This window comes from Pelophylax lessonae (genome assembly GCF_965119305.1).
Source record: "Pelophylax lessonae genome assembly, chromosome: 2".
NCBI classification, from domain to species: Eukaryota; Metazoa; Chordata; class Amphibia; order Anura; family Ranidae; genus Pelophylax; species Pelophylax lessonae.
Window position 1 is genome coordinate 688,163,504 of NC_138769.1, and position 26,693 is coordinate 688,190,196.

Here is a 26,693-nt window from a genome sequence, read left to right on the forward strand (position 1 = left end):
ACTGCTAGGATCTGCTGGGACTTGTAGCTCCCCAACAGCTGGAAGAAAACAGCTTGCCCTTGGCCTCTATACTTTCAGCTTCTGGTTACCATCTGTGCTTACCGCCACACTAAAACTACTTCTGGGGATACCTCCGCCATATAAGGTCCATCTGCAAGTTTGTCTCCTGAATGCCAACAAGTTACTGCGGGACTTGTTCCGAATAAGATATTAAATTCCATGTGTGTACTTGGTGGCGGGTGTATCTAATTAAAATGTTGCGTGTTTCCCAACTAAGTCACTACCGGGAGACTATCCAAGCTGTGAGGTTTGCCAATGTGCAGTTGAAAAAAGAAAAAAAAAAGAAAAGGCTACAGTCTTCATAAAAGAACAAAAAAAAAAAAAGTGAAGGCGCACTTGGTAACACATTATCCTAGAGAAGTGCCAGAAAGATTTCATTTATTGCTCAGACAGGCAGTCTGTAAAAATAAAATAAAAGCAGTAACGCTTGTGTTTCCAGCCAGCGTTGAAGGTGATTTCGTAACAAATTAGGATTCCGGACTGGATGCTCTAATCTCATTATACTTCTTAACCCCCTTCATTTTACCGACAGATGTTGAGAGAAAGGATACAACCCTTTCCATATGCTCTGTAATGATTTCCCAGGAATACTTGTCAGGCGCGGTGGACATGTTACCTCCATCGTGGTTTCCAATAGAAAGGATAGAAAAAGGACTTTAACGCCATATTATCGTAAAAAGAAACACCTAATAATAACTCTAATAAGAAAGTATATAATAGTTACAGATTACGGTAAAGTATATTCTGAAATTAGAAGCCTGACCTTTTTTTTACATTTACTGAAAAGTATATCTAAACCCAATCTCTAAAATATAAGGTTTAACATGTTAAAGCGGTAGTATACTGCTTTTTTTGACTTTTAACTACAGGTAAGCCTATAATAAGGCTTACCTGTAGGTACAATTAATATCTCCTAAACCTACACGCTTTAGGAGATATTTGCTTTGCATGCAACCGCTGACGCGTGCGGCGCATGCGCTCTGAAGGTCCGGCGCGGGAGTGACGTCATCGCAGCTCCAGCCAATCACAGCGCCAGAGCCGCCGAACCCGGAAGAGACTCCGAGGGATCATGTCAGCTCCCACAGCGGTGTCCGAGGGTCCGTGTCGGGGCTTCGTTCTAAGGCAAGTGTTTCATAATGAGCTAGTATGCGATGCATACTAGCTCATTATGCCTTTGTCTTGCAGGGTTTTTTTTTTTTTTCTTTGAGTTTACTACCGCTTTAACATGCTTTCAAAAGAATCAAAGAGGGGATTAATGGGTGACCATTATCAGGCACCACATTCCCAATTCGTAAAAAAAAAAGAAAGAACACATACAAGCAAAGTGGAATTGTATCCTCCTGAGCAGACTGTGTTTTGCTATTCAGCACTGTGCTACTTAACCACTTCTGGAGCGGAAGGATTTGCCCCCTTAATGACCAGGCCATTTTTTTACGATTCGGCACTGCGTTACTTTAACTGACAATTGCGCAGTCATGCGATGCTGTACCCTAATAAAATTTACATCCTTTTTTCCCCCACAAATAGAGTTTTCTTTTGGTGGTATTTGATTACTGCGGTTTTTATTTTTTGCGCTATAAACAAAAAAAGAGCGACAATTCTGAAAAGAAAAACAATATTTTTTACTTTCTGCTATATAACATTCCCAATTAAAAAAAATCAACATTTTTCATCATTTTAGGCCAATTTGTATTCTGCTACATATTTTTGGTAAAAAAAAAAAAAATCCCAATAGGTGTATATTGGTTGATTTGCGCGAAAGTTATCTTGTCTACAAACTAGGGGAAAGATTTATGTCATTTTTATTTATTCGTTTATTTATTTATTTACTAGCAATGGCGGCTATCAGCGATTTTTAGCAGGACTGCGACATTGCGGCGGACAGATCGGCCACCTAACTGACATATTTTACACTTTTTGGGGGGACCAGTGACATTACTACAGTAATCAGTGCTAAAAATATGCACTGTTATGTTACTGTACTGACACTGGCAGGGAAGGGGTTACATAGTTACATAGTTACATAGTAGGTGAGGTTGAATAAAGACAATAGTCCATCCAGTTCAACCTGTGTAGGTGTGTGTGGCTGTAATCATCTCACATAGCCCTGAATGTTCTGATCCTTGAGATGTACGTCTAAGAGTCTTTTGAAAGCCACCATACTTCCCGCAGAAACCACCTCTTGTGGTAGAGAATTCCACAATCCTGTAGCCCTAACAGTAAAGAACCCTCCTCGTTGCCTGAGGTTAAAACACTTCTCCTCTAATCGCATTGTATGTCCTCGAGTCCTCATGCAATTCCTTCGAATGAACAGTTTTTTTTCTAAGCTGAGATCCCCATTAAGATGGGTTAACACCAGGGGCGATCAAAGGGTTAAATGTGTCCCTAGGGGTTGTTTTTTAACTGTGTGGGGGTGGGCTTATTCAATGAACACACTAAATAGAAGGGAACACAGGAGCACTGCTTTCATTGCTGACAGAACAGCGGTCTGCTGTGTTTACGACGGCAGACCATCGGTCTGTCTCCACGGGAAGCGAGCGCGGATGCCTGGCGGCAATCGAGGCCGCCGGACCCCCAGATCAGCTTCCACTGTGGTGAATGGGTGCGCGCCCCCACTTGCGGTCCCGCAAAGCCACGTACAGGTACATCGTTTCGCGGGAACGAGCCGACCTGCTGCAGTTGGTCAGCAAGTGGTTAACATTTTAATATGCTTTAAAAAGAATCAAAGAGGGGATTGATGGGTAATCATCATCAGGCACCACATTCCCAACTCGTAAAAAAAAGAAAGAACACATACAAGCAAAGTGGAATTGTATCCTCCTGACCTCCGGAAGGTTTTATCTTTCATGACCAGACTATTTTTTGCTATTCAGCACTGTGTTACTTAAGGACCAAGCCTATTTCTGATACTTGTTGTTTACAAGTTAAAATCAGTATTTTTTCTAGAAAATTACTTAGAACCCCCAAACATTATATATATTGTTTTAGCAAAGACTCTGGCGAACAAAATGGCGCTTGTTGCAATATTTTACGTCATGCAGTATTTGCGCAGCAGTCTTTCAAATGCAATTTTTTGGGGAAAAATGCATTTCACTGAATTTAAAAAAAACAAAACAGTAAAGTTAGCCCAATTTTTTTATATATTGGGAAAGATGATGTCAAGCTGAGTAAATAGATAACATGTTACGGTTTAAAATTGTGCACACTCATGGGATGGCAACAAACTACAGTACTTAAAAATCTCCATAGGCGACACTTTGAAAATTTGTAACGGTCACCAGTTTAGAGGTACAGAGGAGGTCTAGGGCTATAATCATTACTCTCGCTCTGATGATCACAGCCGTACCTCATATGTGTGGTTTGAACACCATTTTCATTTGGAGCGTGACTTACGTCTGTCTTTGGTGCAGGAGCTCACGGGGACCGGGGGGGGGGGGCGCTTTAAACATTTTTTTTTTCCTATTTATCTTATTTTTTATTTTTAACACCGTTTTTTTTAATAAAAAATAAAAAATCTGATCACCTTTATTGCTGTCACAAGGAATGTAAACATCCTTGTGACAGTAATAGGCAGTGACAGGTATTCTTTATGAAGGGATCGGGGATCTAAAAGACCCCCGACCCCTCCACTACACTTCAGAGTATTAAAAACGCCTAAATCAGCATTTTTGAATACTGACATTTTTTTTTAAATCGGCGCCATCGAATTGGGGTTAGTTCGGGACTCAGTTCTGTTAGTGAGGTCTGCTCATTGTGCTCAGGTGCAACTCATTCTGTCTGCAGAGTGTTTCACACTGGTCCAATAGGGAGGCATATTGGACAGTGGGAGGAAACCTGACAAATGAGTCCACAGGCTTTTGATACAGCCCTGGTGATTTGGCAGAGGGAAAGTGCCTCGGTGCATGCTGAGGTACTGTATAAAAGCCAGGAGCACACGTGCTTTGGGTCTTTCGGCCAGATAGAGCAGTCCCGCAGGGAAGAGGGCGGCTGCCTCCTCCTCCTCTGTAGAGGTGCCATGCGGCCTCAGGTAGTCGACCTGAGAGCCTGGAGAGTACTAGTGAGGAACTGAACCCAGAGGTCTGATGAAGCTGACTGAAAGGGGAGACACTGGAGGATCTGATTCTGCAATAGAGTGAGTAAAGATCTGTGTTAAGGAGCCTGACCTCAAGGGGCCACCCCTGCAGCTAGAGTCAGAGGATGGGTGTCAGTAAAGGGGATGCTAGTGAGTGACCCGAAGATAATGTAGATTCACCAAGTCTACTGTTGGAGAGAAAGAGCAAGGAGACTAATCCCTTTCCATACATGTGGCAGTGCTGATTAAGCAGTGCAGCTGCTTCCACAAGCAACCTAGTGGGGCCAAGTGAGAGTTGTGCTTATCTATTGTGAATAGTTACAGTTGGAGTATCCCACTATTCCCTTCTCACATCCAGGTTCCTAAATAAACACTAAATACCAATACCCCTGGACTATTTATTGTGTGATGAGCCATCGGGTGTAAGGAGGGATGTGTGAACTGACCCCATAGGGACTGTGTGCTGGTAATCAGAGGAGGTCCGAGAAGTCATCATACAGCAGGCCCTACGGGGACAGTGCTACATGTATGTGTGCTGATTTCACTCACAGATTATCTGGCTTTGCTTCCTGATCTTAGCTCTAAACAGTAAGTGAAATCAGAAAGCAGAACCAGCCAGATCTGGGTTGTGTGTTTACTAACACACACAGATCTCTGTGCTGTGGTTGGCCAAAGTCATCAGCAGGTTCACAGCCAAAATAATTGGCTACAAGCCTACTGACAAACTTGTGCTGTGTCCAACCACAGCACAAGCAGAAGGGGGGCGTGCGCACATGCATGTAAACCAGGAAGTTCCCCCCATGACATACGGATATGTCGTAAGGGCAGAGGCGTACCTAGGGTCTCCAGCTCCCTTGGCAAGGAGCTGTATCGCCCCCCCCCCCCCACCCATGAAAAAGTAAAAATTGTAACTAAAAAAATGTATAAAAGGGAATTGAAAGTTTCTGAGGTGTCCCGTGTTGGCCCAGTGTAGAGCTCTCTAGTGGGAAAACATTGTGTCAGGTGTGAACAACAAGAAAGAGATGGGTGAGAGAGAGAGAGAGAGAGAGAGTGAGAGAGGGGGGGGTTGACACACGACGAGCGAGAGAGAGAGGGGGGTTTGACAGAGAGAGAGAGAGGGGGGATGACAGAGAGAGAGAGGGGGGTTTGACAGACAGAGAGAGAGGGGGGTTGGACAGAGAGAGAGGGAGGGGGTTGGACAGAGAGAGGGGGTTGGACAGAGAGAGGGGGGTGACACAGAGAGAGGGGGGGTGACACAGAGAGGGGGGGTGACACAGAGAGAGGGGGGGTGACACAGAGAGAGGGGGGGTGACACAGAAAGAGGGGGGTGACAGAGAAAGAGGGGGGTGACATAGAGAGAGGGGGTGACAGAGAGAGAGAGGGGGTGACAGAGAAAGATGGGAATGACAGAGAAAGGGTGGGGGGGTTGACAGAGAGAGAGAGGGGGGGTGACAGAGAAAGGGGGGTGACATAGAGAGAGGGGGTGACAGATAGAGAGAGCGTGGTAACAGAGAGAGAGGGGGGTGACAGAGAGAGGGGGGGTGACAGAGAGAGGGGGGTAACAGAGAGAGAGAGGGGGGTGACAGAGAGAGAGAGGGGGGTGACAGAAAGAGAGGGGGTGACAGAGAGAGAGGGGGTGACAGATAAAGAGGGGGGTGACAGAGAGGGGGGGTGACAGAGAGAGGGGGGGGTGACAGAGAGAGAGAGAGGGGGTTGACAAAGAGAGGGGGGTGACAGAGAGAGGGGGTGACAGAGTGAGGGGGGTAACAGAGAGAGAGGGGGTGACAGAGAGAGGGGGATAACAGAGAGAGAGGGGGGTGACAGAGAGAGAGGGGCCTGAACTCGCAGAGGGCTTGATGTAGGGCACTGAGGGGGAATCGGTGCAGGGAAAGAGGAATAAGGGAGCCACCTGCCTTGCTGACCAGACCAGGTGAGAGACCAGAGATGGAAGCGAGGATGGATGTATCATGTGCAGGAGCTGCTCTAGAGGGGAAAAAAAATTGGTAGAGCCGGAGGAATGCTGAGGCTGCAGCAGTGTGTGTAAGACCGGAGGTGTGCTGGGGATGCTGTGAGAGGCAGTCTCAGTCTCCTGGTCTGCCCGCTCAGCCGCTCTCAGTGTTTCAGACCTGGATGGAGCCACACGCTGCCTGGGGGTGCTAACACTGCCAATGATTTTTGCGTCCCCCCCTCCCCCCCCTCGGCCTGCGCCCCTGGCGGGCGCTGGTCTCGCCAACCCCTTGGTACGCCCCTGCGTAAGGGAACAACAAAGCTGCCAGCCAGAAGAAAATGTTAAACTGCTGGTCAGCAAGTGGTTAAGGTGTCAAAACATCAAACACTTTGTTTACCTCATAAAACATCAGTGCAAATTGACATATACAATATATTGGTGGTACTGGACACAATACTTATTAACAATACCATCTGGGATATATGTGTTGCATAACAACTATATGTAATCATATTGTATAACAACTATATGTATCGTCTCGTAGTTGTACTCCTGCAGTGCCACCATGTCACTGGGACTTCAGATAGAGACTAGTAGTTGTTTCAATACACATTGCACAGGAATGGTCCAATGTTGTCACCATCAGGAAACCCACCCTAAGAAATACCATACAACCATAGATTGAGTGCATAAAGGCAGGACTAGCCTGAAGGAGATCAGCAACGCTCAGATGCAACAAAGCATGACAGAAGTTAAAAACAAGTATTTTCTTTAAGTATTGTATTATATTTAATATTTAAACTGCACTAAGGGAAATATAGAAGCGGAACATTGCTGTCCTTTCTTGTCTGAGTATGTTTGTCCCCTGGTTGTCATTGTCAGACTGATCCAGTGGCTTTGCTGATCTGGAACATATTCTGCCAACTCTGGCTGTATGCTTTGGTCAGGTCAATCACTCACAAAGCCAAAGATGGCCAGGCAGTCAGTGTTTTCTGGAGTAAGGCAGTAAGACAAAAAGTTAGGGGAAATCTTTATAACAGATTCCCCAACAAGGGTTCTAATTCCTCCTCGCTCTATCCAAAACTAGACATGGAAGGTTTGGCTGGACTTGCACTTTAATTTCCTGCCACAGGCCCATAAGCTAACGGTATATTACATTTAAAGCATAATATATCCAACATAAACACAGACTGTCTTCTTCCATAACACCTTACAGAGGACATTCCAAGTAGTTCTTGCTGCATGTTTCCACCCTGTCATAATACATAGTCTAGAGTCGGTCTGAAGGCAAGTATTTGACTGGTTTGGAATGTGGGAAGAAAATGGAGCACTTGGGGTAACTTCCAGTAACATACGAAAAACCTGCCTATAGGAAGGCTAAGAAATTGTTGGTACAACATTGCATCCCTGGGTACCATTACAGACCTCAATTTTTAAGTTAGTTTGGGTCCCCACTTCCTGAGGGACCATTGAAGTAATCAGTTACCCAAACACCTTGACATGACAATTCACACTGCAGTCCAACTTCATCCCCGGCTGAGCTAGGTACCAGTTTCAGGATAGGCCACACATTAAATCAGACAAAATTTTAGAGGCCAGATGTCCAGACGAGGTATTAAACTTCTTCATTGTCAGCAGTTGTCAGTTTTTTCCCCAATGGCAGGCATCTTTAGTCCTGTCCCCTTTTAAGTCTTTCTCTAGCATCGGGGCTTCTAAGCATTCCCCAGCCGAGGAAACACCAGGTGCTTGCAGTGTCACTCCATCTCTGAAGAGGGCCCCAGCTATTCCCATAGGAGCCAGCTACATAACTTCCTCCTCTATACTCTATACTTCCCGCCAGAATGACTCACTCTCCAACTTTACAGCCTACTCATAACTTGGGAAGGGTGGCTAAACTAGGAACTTGTCTAACTCCTTCTTACATGCCACACAGATAGTGCCACAAGGGCATATAAACCATCACTTCACTGGTGCAAGCTGAAGCCCACTTCGGGCCCTTTCACACGGGCGTTCCGCATGTCCGTAAATCATCCTATTTTTTTGCGGGTGATATACGGATATAATGCATGTCAATGCGGAACAAAAAAACTGAACGGCCGTGTGAAACACACTCAATCCCAACCGTTCTTGCTCACCCCCACCATTGCAGGAGCTCTCTCTTTCTTTCTGGTTCAAACCCCCTCACATATGCTCTCTCACCCTTGTTGCAGTAGCTCCGAGCTCAGCAGTACTACAAAAAAGGAGATAGTGAACCGCTCTTACCTGCGATAGTCGGGGTGAATATTAACAGCTGGGAATGTCTTAGCAACTTCCTAGCAACAAGGCAGGATAGGGGAATGCCCTGATATTTCTGGGAGTTTTTTAGCTAGGCTTCAGAGGGGCATACATGGCCTACACATATAGCAAGAGCATTATTCAACTTTGGTCAAAGCTTCACAATTTGTTTCATCTACAGACACCCCCTTATCTGCATAGGCATATTTTTTGGTTAAGATCAACTAACCCTTTAAAGCAGAGTTCCGCCCCACCCCCCACAAAAAAAATAAAAGTCAGCAGCTACAAATATTGTAGCTGTTGGCTGTTAATTTTGGGGGCAGGGATCCTACGATGTTGGCACCTCAGCCGATTTTCCGATCGGCTCTTGGGTGCTGCCACCGCCATTCGTGGTAAGGGAAACCAGCAGTGAACCTTTTTGGCTTCACAGCTGGTTCCCTACTGAGCAATCAAAAGGAAAGTTGACCGCACTCAGAAATATGATGAAGTAGAAGTGCTTTAATTCCCCATAAAAGATGAATACATACAGTGCATCACAAGGACATGGGACAGGTTAACGCGTTTCACCATTCAGAAGAACGCTTACTCATAACCACATGTTATGTCCCTACTGCACATGCGGGAAGCAGGCTGTGCTTTCCAACTGTCCCAGCAGCAGAGGAAGGAGGAGGGGGCCGAAAGTTCTAAAGAAACCCTCGCCGCGGCGGAGTCCCATGGAAGTGGGCATGGGTACCTGTCAAAACAGGTACCATTTCCCCCTCCCCCCTGAAAGGTGCCAAATTTGGCACCAGAGGGGGAGGGGGAACAGATAAGCAGAGCTTCCACTTTTGGGTGGAACTCCGCTTTAAACACAAAATAATCATTGTGCTAAAATATAACCTGCTATCTACAGATTCACAAGATACAACTGCTCTGTGTTGTGTCTGATTATATCCTCACCACATCAGAAAACATTCTACAGAGACAAGAGGTTATTATTTTTTGAGCCCTCTTGAGCAAACAACATTGCAATCATATTAAAGATAGAGTGCATTTGTGTCATAAGTGTACAAATCCAAAAGAAAACACCTTTTCTCTGGTAGTATAGTAATACGTGTCTCAGCAAATCACTCTTCCTGTTCTTTGTCCCTCTCAGTACATAACATGGCTTGCCTTTTATTAGACCCGGGTGTAAAGAAATATAAACACGTGAGTATACAGTTTCTGTCTTGAATTATTTGTAATGACCTAAAAGCCCTTTTCTGCCGAGTCGTTTGCTTGCAAACTACCAATTTAAATACAAAAGCTTTCTAAAGAGCCTTCAAAGAGTTTGCAGTGGGAACGAGGGATACAGCAGTTCTACAGTCTCCAGGGAGGGCTGCACAAGTACGCTTTTTGCCTTTTTCTGTTATATTATGCATGAGAAGGAATCGATTGGTGGAATAATTACACTAATATGCTGTTTGCAAAGTGATTTTAAATAAAAAACTCATCTTGAGTTAAAGGACCAGAATATCTGAAACTCAAAGTTGCTTACAATCACTATATATATATATATATATATATATATATATACACACACACATACACACATACACAGCATCTCACAAAAGTGAGTACACCCCTCACATGTTTGTATATATTTTGGAGCATGTCTCCAGACCTAAACCCTATTGAGCATCTGTGGGGCATCCTCAAACATAAGGTGGAGGAGCGCAAGGTTTCTAACATCCACCAGATCCGTGATGTGGTCATGAAGGAGTGGAAGAGGATTCCAATGGCAATCTGTGAAGCTCTGGTGAACTCCATGCCCAAGAGGGTTAAGGCAGTGCTGGAAAATAATGGTGGCCACACAAAATATTGACACTTTGTGCCCAATTTGGACATTTTCACTTAGGGGTATACTCACTTTTGTTGCCAGCGGTTTAGATATTAATGGCTGTGTGCTGAGTTATTTTGAGGGGACAGCAAATGTACACTGTTATACAAGCTGTACACTCACTACTTTACATTGTAGCAAAGTGTCATTTCTTCAGTGTTGTCACATGAAAAGTTATAGTAAAATGTTTACAAAAATGTGAGGGGTGTACTCACTTTTGTGAGATAATATATATATATATATATATATATATATATATGTAAATGTAGCACTCTTATCCTGAACAGGGCTACTAATAAATGTAGATGTGCTAGGTGGTAGCTAGCATGACTAATTTGTAGTCTTTTAGGTGTGTGTGGGTGGTTCCTGCGCTGTCAGAGGTGAAGAGGTGATTTAGGTCCCTTCCTACTGCTGCACCACGATACTGGTACCAGAAACCAGTTGATAGAAAAGTGACATAACGTTATTTCCTCAGACACTCCCTGAGGAAGTCACGTGACGTGACGCAACGCGTAGGAGGAGCCGCCAAAATAACCGGAAGTGACGTTACGGACTGGAGCCAAGTTCTCCCAACGCTATTCAGACTATTCTACGCCCATAACAAGTTGAACAAATGTAAGTGCAATGATTTTTTTATGAATAAATTGGTTTTAAATACTGCACCATGATGGCCCTCTGTGTTTGATGAGCCCCGAGGTCGTGCTAGGAGTTAAGGACCCCTTAGGACAAAAGCACCCCGATACGGACCCTGAGAAGTATCCCGGGACCACGAATAGGACCCTTGAGACAGGACACCCAAGCCTTTGATCACCCAACCGGGGGACAAATATATATATACAGGCGATTCATATACTCCATTAAGGTGAGAGTTTAGAACACCTAGAGGTGACACCTGGTGGAGGAACAAGTCACAGCACCCTTTTTTTTGCACGGAAGCACTTTGTGATTTAAGTTGAAGATACACAGTTGGATTTATTGATTTTTTCTGTGGTGGAAAGAAAAAAACGGACATTCACTGAATACTGCACTTTATTAATTTAATGAGTTTAAAGATTTTGTTGATATGATATGTATTTATTGAAGATTGAAAGCACCCAGCACTTTATAGTTTGGAATACCTGGCATAACACTTTATAGATTTATATTGAATTATTTAAATTTCGGTTTGATTGAAGTTTATTATATCCACAATCACAAGGATAAGGAATAGTGAAACGACAGCACATTTTTTGACAGACACTACACATATATTTCAATCACAATCAATAGTTTATTTATTTTTTCTCCACTTCTGAAGCGCGCCACACACCCCCATATTTTAATTTGTAGTCTTTGTGATCATTGGATTGTACTCCTAAGCCTGGTTTAGCTGAGTTTTCTCCCTTTTGTCAATAGGTGGCACTGTTACCTTTGGCATTAGTGTGATGAATTACAGTGAGTCAGGTTATGAATATGTATACTTTTCTCAGCCAATCATACTGGTTGCTGAGCATGCTGGGAGAAGGTATTTATTTGGAGGAAGTTAGTTGATCTGTGTCTTTTTCCACCCAGACTCTGGGTGGCTGTGTTAGGAACGGCTGCTGCTGGGTAGACCTGAAGCCTGAGGTCTACTAATTTGCCCAGGCTCTGTAAGGGAGAGCCTGCTCACTACCTGGAAGCATGAAGGAAAGGATGGAGACCTGAGATGAAGTACCAGCGGGGAAACGACCGTGAAGCAGCAGGAGGGGGGTGGGCAGCTCTACCGCCGCCCATAAAAGTGATTCTGCTGCTGGGACCATTTTTATGTGTAAGAGGACCACCGGCCACATAGAGAAATACCGAGCTGCCAAAACACTAGCATTTAACGTCAAAGTAGCGGAGTAAATATGCGGCAGGCGGTCCGGAAATGGTTAACGGCGTCCCAGTCTAAGGCTGGCCATGCATTATACAATTTTGTTGTACAAACTTTAGATTTACCAAAACCATATAATATGAGGTCAAACCTAAACACGTTCAATTTGTATGCAATCAGGCAGGCCCTTGTACTACATAGTTGAAGGTAAATCTAAAGAAAATTGAATAAGCAAATTGTATAGTGTATGGCCAGCTTTAGTCCGTAGGGTTCAATATTGAGTTGGCCCACCCTTTGCAGCTATAACAACTTCAACTCTTCTGGGAAGGCTGTCCACGAGGTTTAGGAGTGTGTCTATGTGGATGTTTGACCATTCTTTCAGAAGTGCATTTGTGAGGTCAGGCACTGATGTTAAAGAGAAGGCCTGGCTCACAGTCTCTGCTCTAATTCATCCCAAAGGTGTTCTATCGGGTTGATGTCAGGACTCTGTGCAGGCCAGTCAAGTTCCTGCACAGAGTCAGCAGTGGCTGCAGCATTTGGAACATGTTACATGTTCTCAAAGGTGAACTTACCCTTATTCTTCTGGCTAAAGTTCCACTTTAAGTGAAAGACAAGTCACTAGCATATTTTTGGATTGTGGGAGGTAACTTGGTGTACACCCACACAAATATGGGGAGAACACACACCATACTAAAATGATTGCGTGTTGGTGGGGTTACCCTTAAAGCAAACCTTTGCAATGACCATTCACTTGCCTTAAATTCCAGCCTTCCCTTTAGTCTTGCACAGCTGTACAGACTATTCTCTTGTACTGAAATTGCTTACTTTGATTTCGCAGCACATTGTGAGCTTCTCACAGTATGCATTAGAATTGGCAGCAAGTCAGGTAGAGCCCGCCTCATCTCTTGGCTGAAGGACATCCAGCATCATCTAGACCAAGGGTCCTCAAACTACTGCCCTCCAGCTGTTGTGGAACTACACATCCCATGAGGCATTGTAAAACTCTGACAATCACAGACATGACTAGGCATGATGGGAATTGCAGTTCTTGAACAACTCGAGGGCCAAAGTTTGAAAACCTGTGATCTAGACCTTTCCTCCATAGATTGACTATCCCTGGCCCTCCCTATTCATTCATTGGATTTCAGTTAAAGCAGCAATTGCCAAATTCAGATTAAAACACTCTAGCCATTTACCTTTAGGATCATGCAGGGGTTGGACCTGGTGTACATGATGATGGCATTGTTCTGTAGGGTCCTCATTCGTAGGCCCAGTCTGAATTCATCTCTCTTGCTGTTTTCAGAGACCCGGTATTTGATGTAACTGTTCCCAGCAAAACTGAGAGACGTGTGGCCTGGAATCAAGTAAAAGGATCAATGATTAAAAATACTTTTATGATCCTCAGTGATATTACATTATAATCCAATAATAATTAGCATAATTACTATTATTAACATAATGTATACTCATCCTACATTTTTTTTGGTATAATAGAATTAGCGTTGGGGAGTTCCTCTCTAGACGATGCCCCAGATTACAGATTTTGACCATTTAGAGAAAACAACTTGGCCACTGCTTTTATTCAAGAAAGGTTTTTGCTTCCTCCATCATGATCAAAGGCTCATTATTGCTCACACTTACTTACTGTACATTTAGCAGGAATTTCAGGTGTTGCTACAGTAGCTTTATATAATTCTGCACTACAGACCTATGTAGAAGCAATGTACTATTGAGCACACATACACACTTCTCCTGTCTTCTAATGATGCAAGATTCCATTCCAGGTCATCACCATCACAAGGCATGCACACTCACACACAGTTGCCTGCCTAAAGGTATGCAAATACTGACTTTCAGAAAAGTCAACAATTGTAAAGCATTTTGTAGTATAGATTAGGGCAGCAGGCAAGAGCAGTATTTGTTGGATGCAGTCTTGCCACCTTTTCTTCCAGCCAAACTTAAACACTTTAGCGGCGCACTGCAAATTTCATTTTTACACTGTGGACTCAGGTGTAAAGGGGAACTCTAAGTGGGATTTCTGCTCACAAAAGCCTCCACTTATATCAGAGTTCCCAGCATTCCCCCTTAAATCAGGGTTCCCAAAGCCCCCCATACATCAGAGTCCATAGAGCACCTCTCACCTCTCAGTGTATTCACTTGTTCAGAGGCAGGAGAAAGAAGGGAGGGAGGGAGGGAGGGAGAGAAGGGAGGGGGGAGGACTTTAGTCACAGTGGATGGTGAGCTCACTTACCCAAGGATGGAGGCTCGGGCATCAGGACCTTTCATCCACGATTTATCTTCCAGCTGCTGGGCTTCATATTTACCCTTTTCTGAGGCACAGCATGGGGTGATTAGGGTGTGCCTCACACACCTGGCACACCCCCTGCAAATGTCTAGCTTGTGGAGCTACAGTCTAGTCTGAATAATGTGACCGAGTTTTAGGTGGTCCAAAACCCAGACACATGATTCAAAACCTGGACTGTCTGGGTGAATTCCAGACAAGTGCCAACACTAGCTCAGATGCCTGCTATGCAGTGGGGAGGAAAATTGATTTGATTTGCTGAAAAAGTGTGTTTCAAGGGTGCTTTATCCATTTTCTATATATTGCCTAGTTATTAGAGATATATTTATAAAAAGTGGGCAAAAACTATACTAAAATTCCTAGATCTGCAAGCCCTTATGCACCAGAATTCACATATTAATCCTGGAAGTTCTAGTTAACTAGGGGTATCAGTGTGCAGTGTGCGGTGTGCAGTGGTGAGCCTCTATGGAATTCAATGGCACTGATAAAATCAATGATTAGCTATTTAAAAACAGAGAGTTTATGAAATTACGGTAATTATAAATATGGCTATTTTAAACGATCTGGCCCATATTTTGTTGATGCTTGACCAGCAAACCTATTTAAACTTGATGGACATCTTAAACCAAAGCTATGGGTAGTACTATGAAGTTGGCTCCCCATTGGGGCTATAACAGTCTTCACTCTTCTGGGAGACTTTTTACAAGATTTTGAAGTAGGAATTTGTGCCCATTCAGCCAAAACAACGTTTTGGAAATGAGGTACTGAGGCTGGATGGGAAAACCAGGAAAAACACTTTAAAGATGCAACAGATCTATCGATGGTGGAGAAGCATTAATTAATTCACCTTCTTATTAAATTTTTAACATGTAGACATTATTGACATGCACTTTGAAGTTTAGTATCTAACCTTAGCTAAAGGCTGTGAAAGGAAGGTTAAGAGCCACAAAAGACTTGTTTGACATGTCTGCTATAGAGTGATATCTTTCAACATTTATTTCTGCGGCGTAGCATGCGAGGTTGCTTTTCTGCTGTGCTATGTATTTTTATTTATTACCTTTGGGTTTAGGGATAACACACATCTGTAGTCTTTCATACTGAAAAATGCTTAACGCTCGTGGCTGACTTGATAATTTTCTTTTGAATAATGGATTGTACCTGAACATTCGCTGAGTTTGCCCGGTGGGCACTGACAGATGAAAGGTCTCCGACTGATTTCATATCCCACGCATTGCATATCCTCAGGACACGGCTTGTTTAAACACGGATCTGCCGATCCTGGACACAGTCCGCCTGCAAGATAAACAAAAACATCTTAGGAGACGAACCAGCAACCCTTGCTTTTTTTTTTTTAAGTGGACTTATCTACTGCCAGAGCTGAAACAGAAAAATGTCATGTTGGCACAGAATAGACTGAAGTGTAAAAGCTTAATAGGCAAAATGACGGGAAATGTTACCTGTGATAGATAATTGTTTCTTAGGCCCCTTCCACATGGGGCAGACTTTGCCAGGAGGTCGCCTGCCCAGGGGGGAATCTGTCCTCTGATCCACGCTGAGCAGGAGGATGGCTGGTCTGTGTCCACTCTGCTTATGCTGTCTATGGGCGGTCGGCTATAAACAGACCAACTGTCTGTTCACACACAACTACTGTCCAATCCACTAGACAGATGGGGAATGGATCCCAATCCGTCTGTTTTTAGGGGATTGGATGTTGGCGGGTGTAAACGGACACATGTCCGATTACATTCTCCGCTCCATAGAGCATATTAGAGGGTTCACCTACAAAATTGACAGGCGGACCCGATCAGTTTGCCTGTGTGAAAGGGGCCTTAGGTGTACCTGACTAGGGTAGTTCAGATCCCACCTGTTTAACCATATTACCTGGATCAGTGCCCAACACCACCCCTTTACCTTTAAATGGCAACACTAACTCGGCATAGGGATTAAATGGCCGGTTCTGCCTTTTATTAAACAAAACCATAAATAACATAAAACAGTCAAAGCAATCCAGATCAAAGAATGGTTGCAGATCCTTGATGATACTATCTCCCACAATTTTGGTATCAATAAGTTAGGTTTAGTCCCCAGCTGCCAAAACACTGCCTTGAGGACTATCCTAACTGACCACAGATCCCTACCACCTTACACTACCCGGTAGGTTTAGACTGAACCAGACCAACCATAGGACTCCATACCTGAGATGGGTCCCACCATTTTATCATTCAACACCATGTTTTGGACCCTCGTCAAGGACCCCAACCGCCAATGTCCAACCTCCTTAGCAGAACAACAGAAAACAGCATCACCAGGGTGGGAGGGACGTTTCTCCTATGTTCTCCAGTCTGCAAGTGAAACCCCTTTACCCCTCCCCTCCAACTACTTTCTCTCCTGCTCCTCCCCATCACCTTGTCTGCTCTGCTAATAAGGTAAGAATCCTGACCTCTCATATCCCAACAACTAATTTAACCCCCTAGTGCCTGGTTTTCCTTCCACCCTGTCATGTGTGCCCTATGCTTATCATTTCCTTCTAGCTCCGCGCATGTCTTTTCCAGTGCCTTTATTAAGGCTCATTCACACTTGTGTTGTCCTCTAAAGCAGCCTTTTTCAACCAGTGGGGTGCCTTGAGGTTTCTTCAGGGCTGCCTTAGCAATATGCCTAAAAATCACCCAAAAATTGTATACAAGCCAGCGTTTGTTGAAGCCTGACTTTTAGTTACACTAAGTCACAGTTTTTCATTGTGCACCATAACAACCTTGTAGCTGCCGGCGTCCTAACAACCAATGACATCATCAGCTGATGAAGAGGATGTCATTTGTCTGCATAGCATTCGTGTTTGACCCTCCCCTGCCCCTCTCCATCAGCTGTGGGGTCACATTAGCTGGGTGATGGAGGCAAACTGAGAGAGAAGATAAACATTGGAATACTAATCAGTACCAGTGTGCAAAAATGTATTTGCTTTGGAAGAATAGATCACTTCTAATGTTGGGTGTCCTACTTAGACTTATGGATGTTGCTGCATTATGTAAAACTATTAGAATAGGTTTTACATTGTACAATGGGGTGCCTTGAGACAGTCCATGATTTTTCCATCATTTTTAAAAAGTGCCTTGACTGAAAAAAAGGTTGAGAAACACTGCTCTAAAGAGCAATCTGTGGTGGAAACCACAAAGCCACTATGCTGCCCATTCACATTCATACCTGAGATTTCCCTGACAGTACTTTTTCTGAAGCTAGATGTCTGTACTCTGATGGCCAGTATCATTAAACCCTTTCCTCTGGGCCCAGGTCACCTTGGACCCTCCTAAACCTGTGGCTGGCCAGTGAAAAGAGAAGCAGCACAGTGATGAGCTCATCCCTCGGTCACTCTGCTCTCCCCTCCTATCAGCATACTACATGTCAGCACATTAACTAGTTGACTCTTTATACAGCTTCTTCCTCTTGTGACCCTGTCCTACTGACCAAGGACTGCAAAAGGCTGATACCAGGTCATATTCTGGTCCTTCCAAAATTTGTATGAAAAAAATACATTTAGGCCTCATGCACACTTGAGTTATAAGACTCCAGTTTTACAAGCATGTGGGGAGGTGCAGTGTGGTGCAGGAGCAGTAAACACTCAGAGTCCAGTTGTAGAAGCTGAATTGTATTGGGGAAGTTTAAGAAAGCACACCTGCCCGACAGGAAGATACCCAAACTGGGTGCTCACACAGAATGTTGCAGTGAAGAATATATCAGTAGGTCTCAGGTATACCCACAGCGCCTGTCTTTAGGGGTTGAATGCAGACTGGCCAGCCCATACACAAACATGAAGGCTTTCAGGAAGGATGGCATGTCCTTGCTCTATCCCTACTCGTCTGGAACCTCTTCCTGCTGCTTATTACTGTCCCTGACAGATGGGTGACCTGTCCCTACACTACCCACACGGGAAATGCGCAGTAAGTCTGGGAGCCAGGGTTTACAATAGACTCTGCCAGACCTAAGATGGCCACCAGAGTCACATTGGGCACCAGCATCCAATCGAATAGCTCCCCCAGTGACCCAGAAAACCAAAGATAAATCATGTTCCTCTTGAATTACTTTCCCTCTGCAATGCCGTTGCGTTTGAGTGCCATCTGTAGTGGAGAAAGTACACTACACCTGCCTACAGGAGTTTCTATTTTTTTCTGACATTAAATGCCCCTTCATGTTAGCTTATTTGTCCATGCACACAGGCATTAACAGGAGTTTTAGAGGCAGAAAAAAAAAAATCACACGTGCATTCAAGAGAGGAGCGTTTTTTTTTTTTTTTAATTGCATGTAAATGCATCTAAACGCGCCTAAGCGCTAGGTGCATTTAGCTCTTGAGCGTTTTTTTTATTTTCATTTCAATGGCCAGAATAAATTCATATTCTGATTAATTAAATAAATAAATGCCATAGCACTTGACATGCCTAAATGCATTCACAAAAGGAGTGATTCTGAAGCTGTTTTTCTTCTGCTAGGAGAAAAATGTCTAAAAAGCCCCAGTGTGCATGAAGCCTTATTGGTGTGTTGCTGATTACAAAGGAGCATTCATTTATGTCTTTTATATCTGCCAAGAGTTTAACTCTAGTTATGTTACTTTTTTTACTGGATTTGGAATTTTTCCAATATTCTTTATATTGCTCCAACAGAAAAAAAAATTCTTATAATTTAAAAATAAACTTACAGATGCGTCTTTCACATGAAAGCTTCAGCATTTGTTTTCCTCTTCCGCTTAACAGAGTTATGATATGTAAACTTTACTCAGGCGAGTGAAAAGAAAAATATACAGTGGGACGTTTAAGTTAAGTAAGTGCCATCTGGCAGGCGTATTTGCGAGTTACTGTGCAATCAATTACAGCGGCTGATAGAAAGTGAACGCTGCGCTGACATGGAAATGCTCGGCTGACGTCTCCTGACTGGCCTCACGTTACCGCAGAAAATATATATTTTCTTTGGAAAATGGGTAAATTACTGTTTTCACAAGAGACATGGTTCAGGTACTAATCCAGCTGAGGCCCGGAGCGACTTCTTCAGGGAGTGACAGGACGCGCGCTGAGAGTTAATATGCTGCCACCTTGTCCATTAGACTCGCTGTGAATTATAACCTGGCAGAGGCTCGACAAAAAGAGAAGTACGAAGCCAGGTAACACCAACGCCAAAGGAAATACGTAACATTCTCTAAGGCTTTGCAGTCTCTGCCATATGCCCCACATTACCGAAAGTGGAAAGAAGGACGATACTTAACGCAGGATTTTTTGCCAACAGACACGCACCTGCTGGAAACCCAAGTCACAAATTCATCATTTTCAAAACTGTAGATTCCAGGGCCCAGATTCAAGTGCTGACGTGTGCCAAGGCAGGAAGAGTTGGCCTTTGGTGCAGAGGATCCCTTAGCAGGAGATGTGAGCAAGCAAATGAGGAGTTTAATTTACATTTCACAGAGTTACTGTCTAAAGCAGTGGTCTACAAACTGCAGCCCTTTGCTTGCTTTTATCCAGCCCTTGGGGCCATAATTCCTCCCACTGCCAGCAATGAAGGGGCACTAAAACTAATAATGGGGCACAATTTCTCCCAAGGACACCAACAATAGGGCCCAATAAAACCCAATGATGGGGCACTATTCCTGCCAATGACACCCGCAATTTGGTCCAATGACACCAATGATGGGGCACAATTTCTCCCAATGACACAAACAGTTGGGCCCAATGACACCAATGATGGGGCACAATTTCTCCCAATGACGCAAACAGTTGGGCCCAATGACATCAATGATGAGGCACAGAGTTATTCCCAGTGACACCAACAATGGGGCACAATTTTCCCCTCTGGCACCAATGATGAGTCACAATTACTCCCACTGAAACAAACGATGGGACATTGTTTTTCTCGCCAATGATTTGGGGACCTTTTATACTCCCAATGGCCACAGTATGCCCCCGTCCTAAAGTCGAAAGGACAGTAAACTGGTGCTTTATTTAAAATGTTTGGAGACCCCTGGTCTAAAGCCAAGAAGGGTATCTTGAGACATTGTTTATTAGCGGCCCAGGTTGCAATCTTGCGGCACAAGAAATCAACAGCACAAAGAGGAATGGTCACAAATATTAAAATTATATTATGTCAATGGAGAACTCGGTTTCAACTGAGAACAACAATGCAGAATAGACCCGCCAAGCTTGGACTTGCTTGATGGTAGTTAGAGATTATTTCCCATCTATGGCTCCTCTACACACGTCAGGTTGGGGGGGGGGGGGTTTGGGGGGGGGTAAGTAAACAAGGAGTTTAAATCACTTTTAATAGGATTACTGTCTAAAGCCAAGAAGGGCATCTTGAGACATTGCTTATTTTCAGTCCAGGCTACAATCTCATGGCACTGGATATCAACAGCACTTCCACACACAGTGGAATAGTCACGAATCTTAAGATGGAAAACTTGGCTTCCACCAACGAGAATGACCCTGAAGAAACCCGCCAGCTTGGACTTGCTTAATGACATTTAGAGATTATGGCTCATTTAGGGTTCAATTACACGTGAGGTTGGGTGTTTTAACTCGGTGGTTAAGCCACGCTTTTACCACAACCCAACATCTACCCCCTTTAGCTGTAGAGGAGCAGCTGGGGGGTGTAAACATGCTGTGGCAGGAATTACACCCTCTTTGTTTTCTGGGGTTGCTACATTCAACAGAATGGGGCCACTCTCCAAGTGTCCCACAATGCAAGCAGTTGTGGCATGATAATGCTGTGATCAAGGGGTTACAACAACTGCTCTCCAAATAGCGATCCACACACAGATTGCTCTCCAGAGACCAAAGCTTGTGTAAACAACCCTTAAGGCCCTAGCATGCAGTTAAAGAGCTTTCATCCCTCCCATATATAGAAGGTTCCCATATTTTGATCTTTACCACCTATGGTTTTCTCAATAAAGAGAAGACACCACCAAGGTCCCACTGCACCACTATCTTGATTTGTCAAGTTTTGACCATTGGCTAATTGCATCCTTTCTTGCATTTCTTCTGCTTTTTACTTTCCCTTCCCTCCACTCCTAACCCCCCCCCCCCCGATTCCCCTTTACCTTTCTCTGTTTGAACTCTCTATTGTATGGCAAAAGAAATATTAATGCTTCAATTTGTAAATGCTATAATTAAAACCAAATAGAGACATTTTTGAACTAATAGGGTGACAGGTATAGTCTGTGTAAGGGTGGTAGGACCCATTCACACCAGATCACACTTTGCCACAATGTGCACTTTCATGCGTTGGGGCGCGTTACATTACCTAGTTGTGACAAGTGTCTTGGGTGAGACGGAACCGTCAATCCTACATCTGGTTTTTACAAGGTACCTGCAGTGAGTGAGTACACAGGTGTGCAGGTTTGTTATATACCCAAGCCTGAGGATAGCTCAGGGCTCTCATTTTGGAGACCGCTCCCAGTTTGGAGACAGAAGGTTTAACCCAGGGGTCAGAGGAGCCCCAGCCAGGAGCAAAAAGACTGGAGATCTTATCCAGGGGTAAAGGAGCCCCAGCCAGGAGCAAACAGACAAAAGGTCTCACCCAGGAGTCAGAGAAGCCCCAGCCAGGAGCCAAAAGGCAGAAGGTCTTACCCAGGGATTAGAGGAGCCCCAGCCAGAAGCAAAAATACAGAAGATCTCACCCAGGGGTCCGAGGAGCCCCAGCCAGGATCAAAGAGACAGAAGGTCTCACCTAGGGGTCAAAGGAGCCCCAACCAGGGGCCAAGAGACAGAAGGTCTCACCCAGGGGTCAGAGGTGCCCCAGCCAAGGGCCAAAAGACAGGGGGTCTCACTCAGGGGTCAGAGGTGCCCCAGTCATCAGCTAGAAAATAGGAGGCCTCACTTCCCGAGTCAGGTCAACTCCTATCGCGGTGTCAGAAGCTCCCCTATCCAGAGGCCAGGAGTGGGCCATGCAGCAGGACACTGCGACTAGAGGCTAAGTGAGCCAAGTGATCCAGAGGAGGTGGACAAGACAGTTTGTACTGGTGCAACTCATTGGAAAAGCACCTACCACATGAGTGGGCATAATCACCCAAATTAAACAGGAAAATATATCTGCGCTTGTTGATAAGTTGAATCCAATAAACCGAGGCTGCTGGCACCAATGAATATAATTGTGACCCATGGAAATAGCATAACCAAAGAAGGGATGCAGCGCCAATGAAAAATGTCCACTAAGCAATCAGAATGAGAAAGTTCTTAGGGAAAAGAAATAGAGATGATCCCCACACCAGGTGCCGTGATTACTGCAAAACAGGCTTCGCCACTGTGTCCGGATAAGATATCTGCTTACCAGAAGAATTTGACCCTCAAATTATAGAGAGGTCAAATAAGTGTATAGCACATGGATCAAAAACCAGCCACATCGATCCCAAAAATCAAGCTGTCACAGACCTCTCCTTCAATGTCGGACGAATAGATGCTGATAGACAGGCAGGCCAGCCTTAGCAAAAACAGCATTATTTCGAAATGGTATTCTAATAACACACAGAGTCTTTGATTTCAGAAATATGTTTACAGTTCGAATTTGAATGGAATTCGGTGTAAAATTCCATTTGATCTTCCATAATATAATCTACTCCAAAATAAACTTTTATTTCATAAATTCACCCCTTACTTAAAGTGGGTGGCTGACTTGGGAGACTTCTTCAGTACCAAACAATGGCAACCAGCCTTCAAAGCTATCTTTCAAGCATCTAAATGTGTTAACCACTGGGAGCTAACTCAAAAAATTGCCCTCAGGTGGTACCTAAATCCCTACAGCATCCCTAAATTCCTCTCATCTCAGTCCACCTTGTGCTGGGGGGGATGCGGTTCAGTGGGCCAACTGATGCATATCATTTGGTCCTGTAAACATCTCACCAGCTTCTGGAATAAAATATTTAAAATCATCTCTGATTTTACCGGTGTCCTCACCGCACCTTCTCCGGCACTGCCAATCTAAAACATAGGCATAGATCAATTCCCAACTGACTGTCAAAAAATTGTTACCCATGTATTACTTGCAGCTAGGTCACTCATAACTAGGAGATGGAAATCTAATCTTACGCCCCATGTATCCGAGGTGATTGATATAGTCAAACAAAATTACACTTATGAGAGCCTGTTGGCATACAAACAAAGTAATAATGCAATATTTGATCACCATTGGAGCCAGTGGATTATGTGGATTAAAAACCATTAAATGTTTACTGTTATGATTGTACATGTAACTGTTGTAATTCTTAACTATAAATGTTGAACCGACACTAAAACATAGTTCAGACCATAATTTGTTACTCCATGTCCTCTCTTATCTTCCGTCTTTCTTTAGGCCCCTTTCACGCTGGTTTTCCGATCCGTCTGTCAGTTTTTCAGGAGGACCTGATCGGATGCTCCATGCATCCCTATAGAGCAGCGGATGTCAGCGCAGACATGTCCGCTGACTCCCACTGCAATCCTATCCGATCCTGTCCGTGAACTCTGGACGGATGGAAACCCTATTTTCCATCCGTCTGGAGGATAGGATCAGATAGGATTGGATGAGAACGGACAGGTGCTCCGTTCTAATTCGATCACCCCATAAAGGAGAGGGGGGATCTGACAGCTCAGTCTCTGCACACAGAGCAGAAACTGAGCTGTCATCCGCCTGCTCAGCGGGGATCGGCGGATCGATCCTTCACTGAGCAGAACGGACTCCGTTGGGCACATTGCCAGTGTGAAAGAGGTCTTATTCTTTACTCCCTAGTTTCATTATTCTCTTTATTTTCTTTCACCCCCCGCTCTTATTTCCATTACTCGACAGTGTGCTCACCATTCTCATGATAACATGGTACCTACGAGTATATTATTTAGACCAAATGTTAGTAGATGGTTGTTATCCATTGTTAACATTATGTACGCTCCTTTGAGCATTGCCTTTTGACGTACCAATTGTATTTTATGCTATCTTTTCTAAAAAAAAAAAAACGAATGGAACAGAATAATAAAGTAATAGTAGATGTTAGGTGTGTGGCCATTGTCTCTATTGTGCTTAGAGCGTGCGTGCGCAGTGTGATGGGTGGACAAGGAGTCACCTCTAGCAGCTGTGAACATTAACCACTTGCCAACTGACCGCCGCAGATACTGCAGCAGGCTGGCTCAGCTGTGCGAATCGCTGTACCTGTACAGTGGGTCGCGGGAGCACTCCTGGGAGCAGGGGGGATCCTGATCCATTGAGCTGGCGACACAGATTGCTGCCAGGCACCCGCAATCGCTCCCTGCTGAGAGAGAACGTCCATCTGCTGTTGTAAACACAGCAGACTGTTATGATCACCGAGCACCTGTGATCCTCCTAATTTCAAAAGTCCCTTCCCCATACAGTTAGAAAACACCCCCTAGGCTCAAACTTAACCCTTTGATCACCCCTGGGTTAACCCCTTCCCTGTCAGTGTCATTTTTACAGTAACAGTGCATATTTATTAGCACTGATTACTGTAGTAATGTCATTGGTCCCCCTAAAAGTGTCAAAAATGTCAGTTAGGGGTCCGATCTGTCCACCGCAATGTCGCAGTCCCGCTAAAAATTGCTGATCGCCGCCATTACTAGTAAAAAAAATAAATACAAATTACATAAATCTTTCCCCTAGTTTGTAGATGTGATAACTTTTGCGCAAACCAATCAACATACACTTTGGGATTTTTTTTTTTTACCAAAAACATGTAACAGAATACAAATTGGCCTAAAAGCATGAGAAAATTGATTTTTATTTATTTTTTTTTTTTTGGGAATGTTATATAGCAGAAAGTGAAAAAAAAAAAAATATATATATATATATATATATTAAGAATTGTCGTTTTTTTTTTTTTTTGTTTAAAGCACAAAAAATAAAAACTGCACAGGTGATCAAATAGCACCAAAAGAAAGCTTTATTTGTGGGGAAAAAAGGACATCAATTTTATTTGGCTATAGCGTCGCACGACCGCACAATTGTCAGTTAAAATAACGCAGTGCCGAATCGCAAAAAAAGGCCTGGTCCTTAAAGCGGTGGTATCCCGCTTGTTTCCACTTTTAACTACAGGTAAGCCTATAATAAGGCTTACCTGTAGGTACAATTAATATCTCCTAAACCTACACGGTTTAGGAGATATTTGCACTGCATGCAGCCGCTCACGCGAGCGGCGCATGCGCTCTGAAGGTCCGGCGGACCTTCAGCTTTCCTTGCCGTGAGCTTGCCGGAAAATTACGTCATCGCGGCTCCGGCCAATCACAGCACTGGAGCCGCCGAACCCGGAAGAGACACCGAGGGATCATGTCAGCTCCCACAGCGGTGTCCGGGCGTCCATGTCGGGGCTTCGTTCTAAGGTAAGTAATTCATAATGAGCTAGAATGCGATGCATACTAGCTCATTATGCCTTTGTCTTGCAGGGTTTTATTTTTTTTTATTTTTTTAGGTTTACAACCGCTTTAAGGGGGTAAAACCTTCCAGTCCAGAAGTGGTTAAAGTGTCTGGCACAAACATAAGGCAAATAGCATTGCTTAGAATGCATTAGGGTAAAAAAAAAAAAAGGCTGAGTGTTTAGAACTACTTTAGAATCTCCAAGCCTTTACTAGAAATCCTTCTGACGCGTGGATCCTGACATAATTATCTGACGTAGCCATGCCCAAGGGGAGTTTAGTATTACAATGTAACACAAGTCTAGACACTGTCATGCCCGGGGGGAAAACATGCTACTTTATCTAATTAGTGACAGTTATGCTTGGCCAAGAGCTCTTGTCCCGGTGACAGGTTCACTTTGAAATCTCCATGTGATAAGGCATTATTAAATACCTCTACAGTGAAGGATCCCCACTTTATTTATCAGTGTTTGCCACTAAAACGCCATAATGCCTCGGAATTATTTACACTGATTTTCCCAACAGAGATTCAGAAATGTCAACATATCTTTATTCATTTTGCTGTTCGTTCAGTCGAGCAATACACCTGATACTATTAATGCCGCAAAGAGGTTTGCATTTCAAAACATTCAAATACAGCTAAACAAATTGATTGTGCCCTTTTAAACACATGGAGGTTGGCATTTCAATGCACTCGGGTTTCCCCGCTACATCTAACCATTAATGGCTTAAGGTGCTCGTGAGCAGAGCGCACCGCTGGCTTTCTGCGGTGGCTGAAGGTAGATGTAAACCATAATGACTTTGTGTCTGTTAAAGCGCTGTGTATCATAAACAACTGCTTTATTTTTTATCACAATATTTCTTTCATCCTTTGTTGCATGTGAACACTGGTGATCTCCTGCAGCCTTTTTGTGGCCACTTTCTGCCTACAGCAGCTTTTCTCAACCTTTTCAACACAGAGGAACCCTTAAAATAAATTTCTGGTCTC

At 44.0% G+C, this 26,693-nt stretch overlaps 1 protein-coding gene across 4 annotated transcripts in view; it reads right to left on the bottom strand.

Moving 5' to 3' along the window:
- FAT3 (FAT atypical cadherin 3) overlaps positions 1 to 26,693 on the bottom strand; it is a 1,063,130-nt gene that overhangs the window by 56,212 nt on the left and 980,225 nt on the right. For all 4 annotated transcript variants that reach the window (XM_082246652.1, XM_082246650.1, XM_082246651.1 and 1 more), the window contains 2 exons: positions 15,504 to 15,638; positions 13,240 to 13,397 (listed from right to left, as the gene is read on the bottom strand). In XM_082246652.1, the coding sequence (XP_082102778.1) occupies positions 13,240 to 13,397; positions 15,504 to 15,638 (293 nt within the window). The remainder of the gene's footprint in view (positions 1 to 13,239; positions 13,398 to 15,503; positions 15,639 to 26,693) is intronic.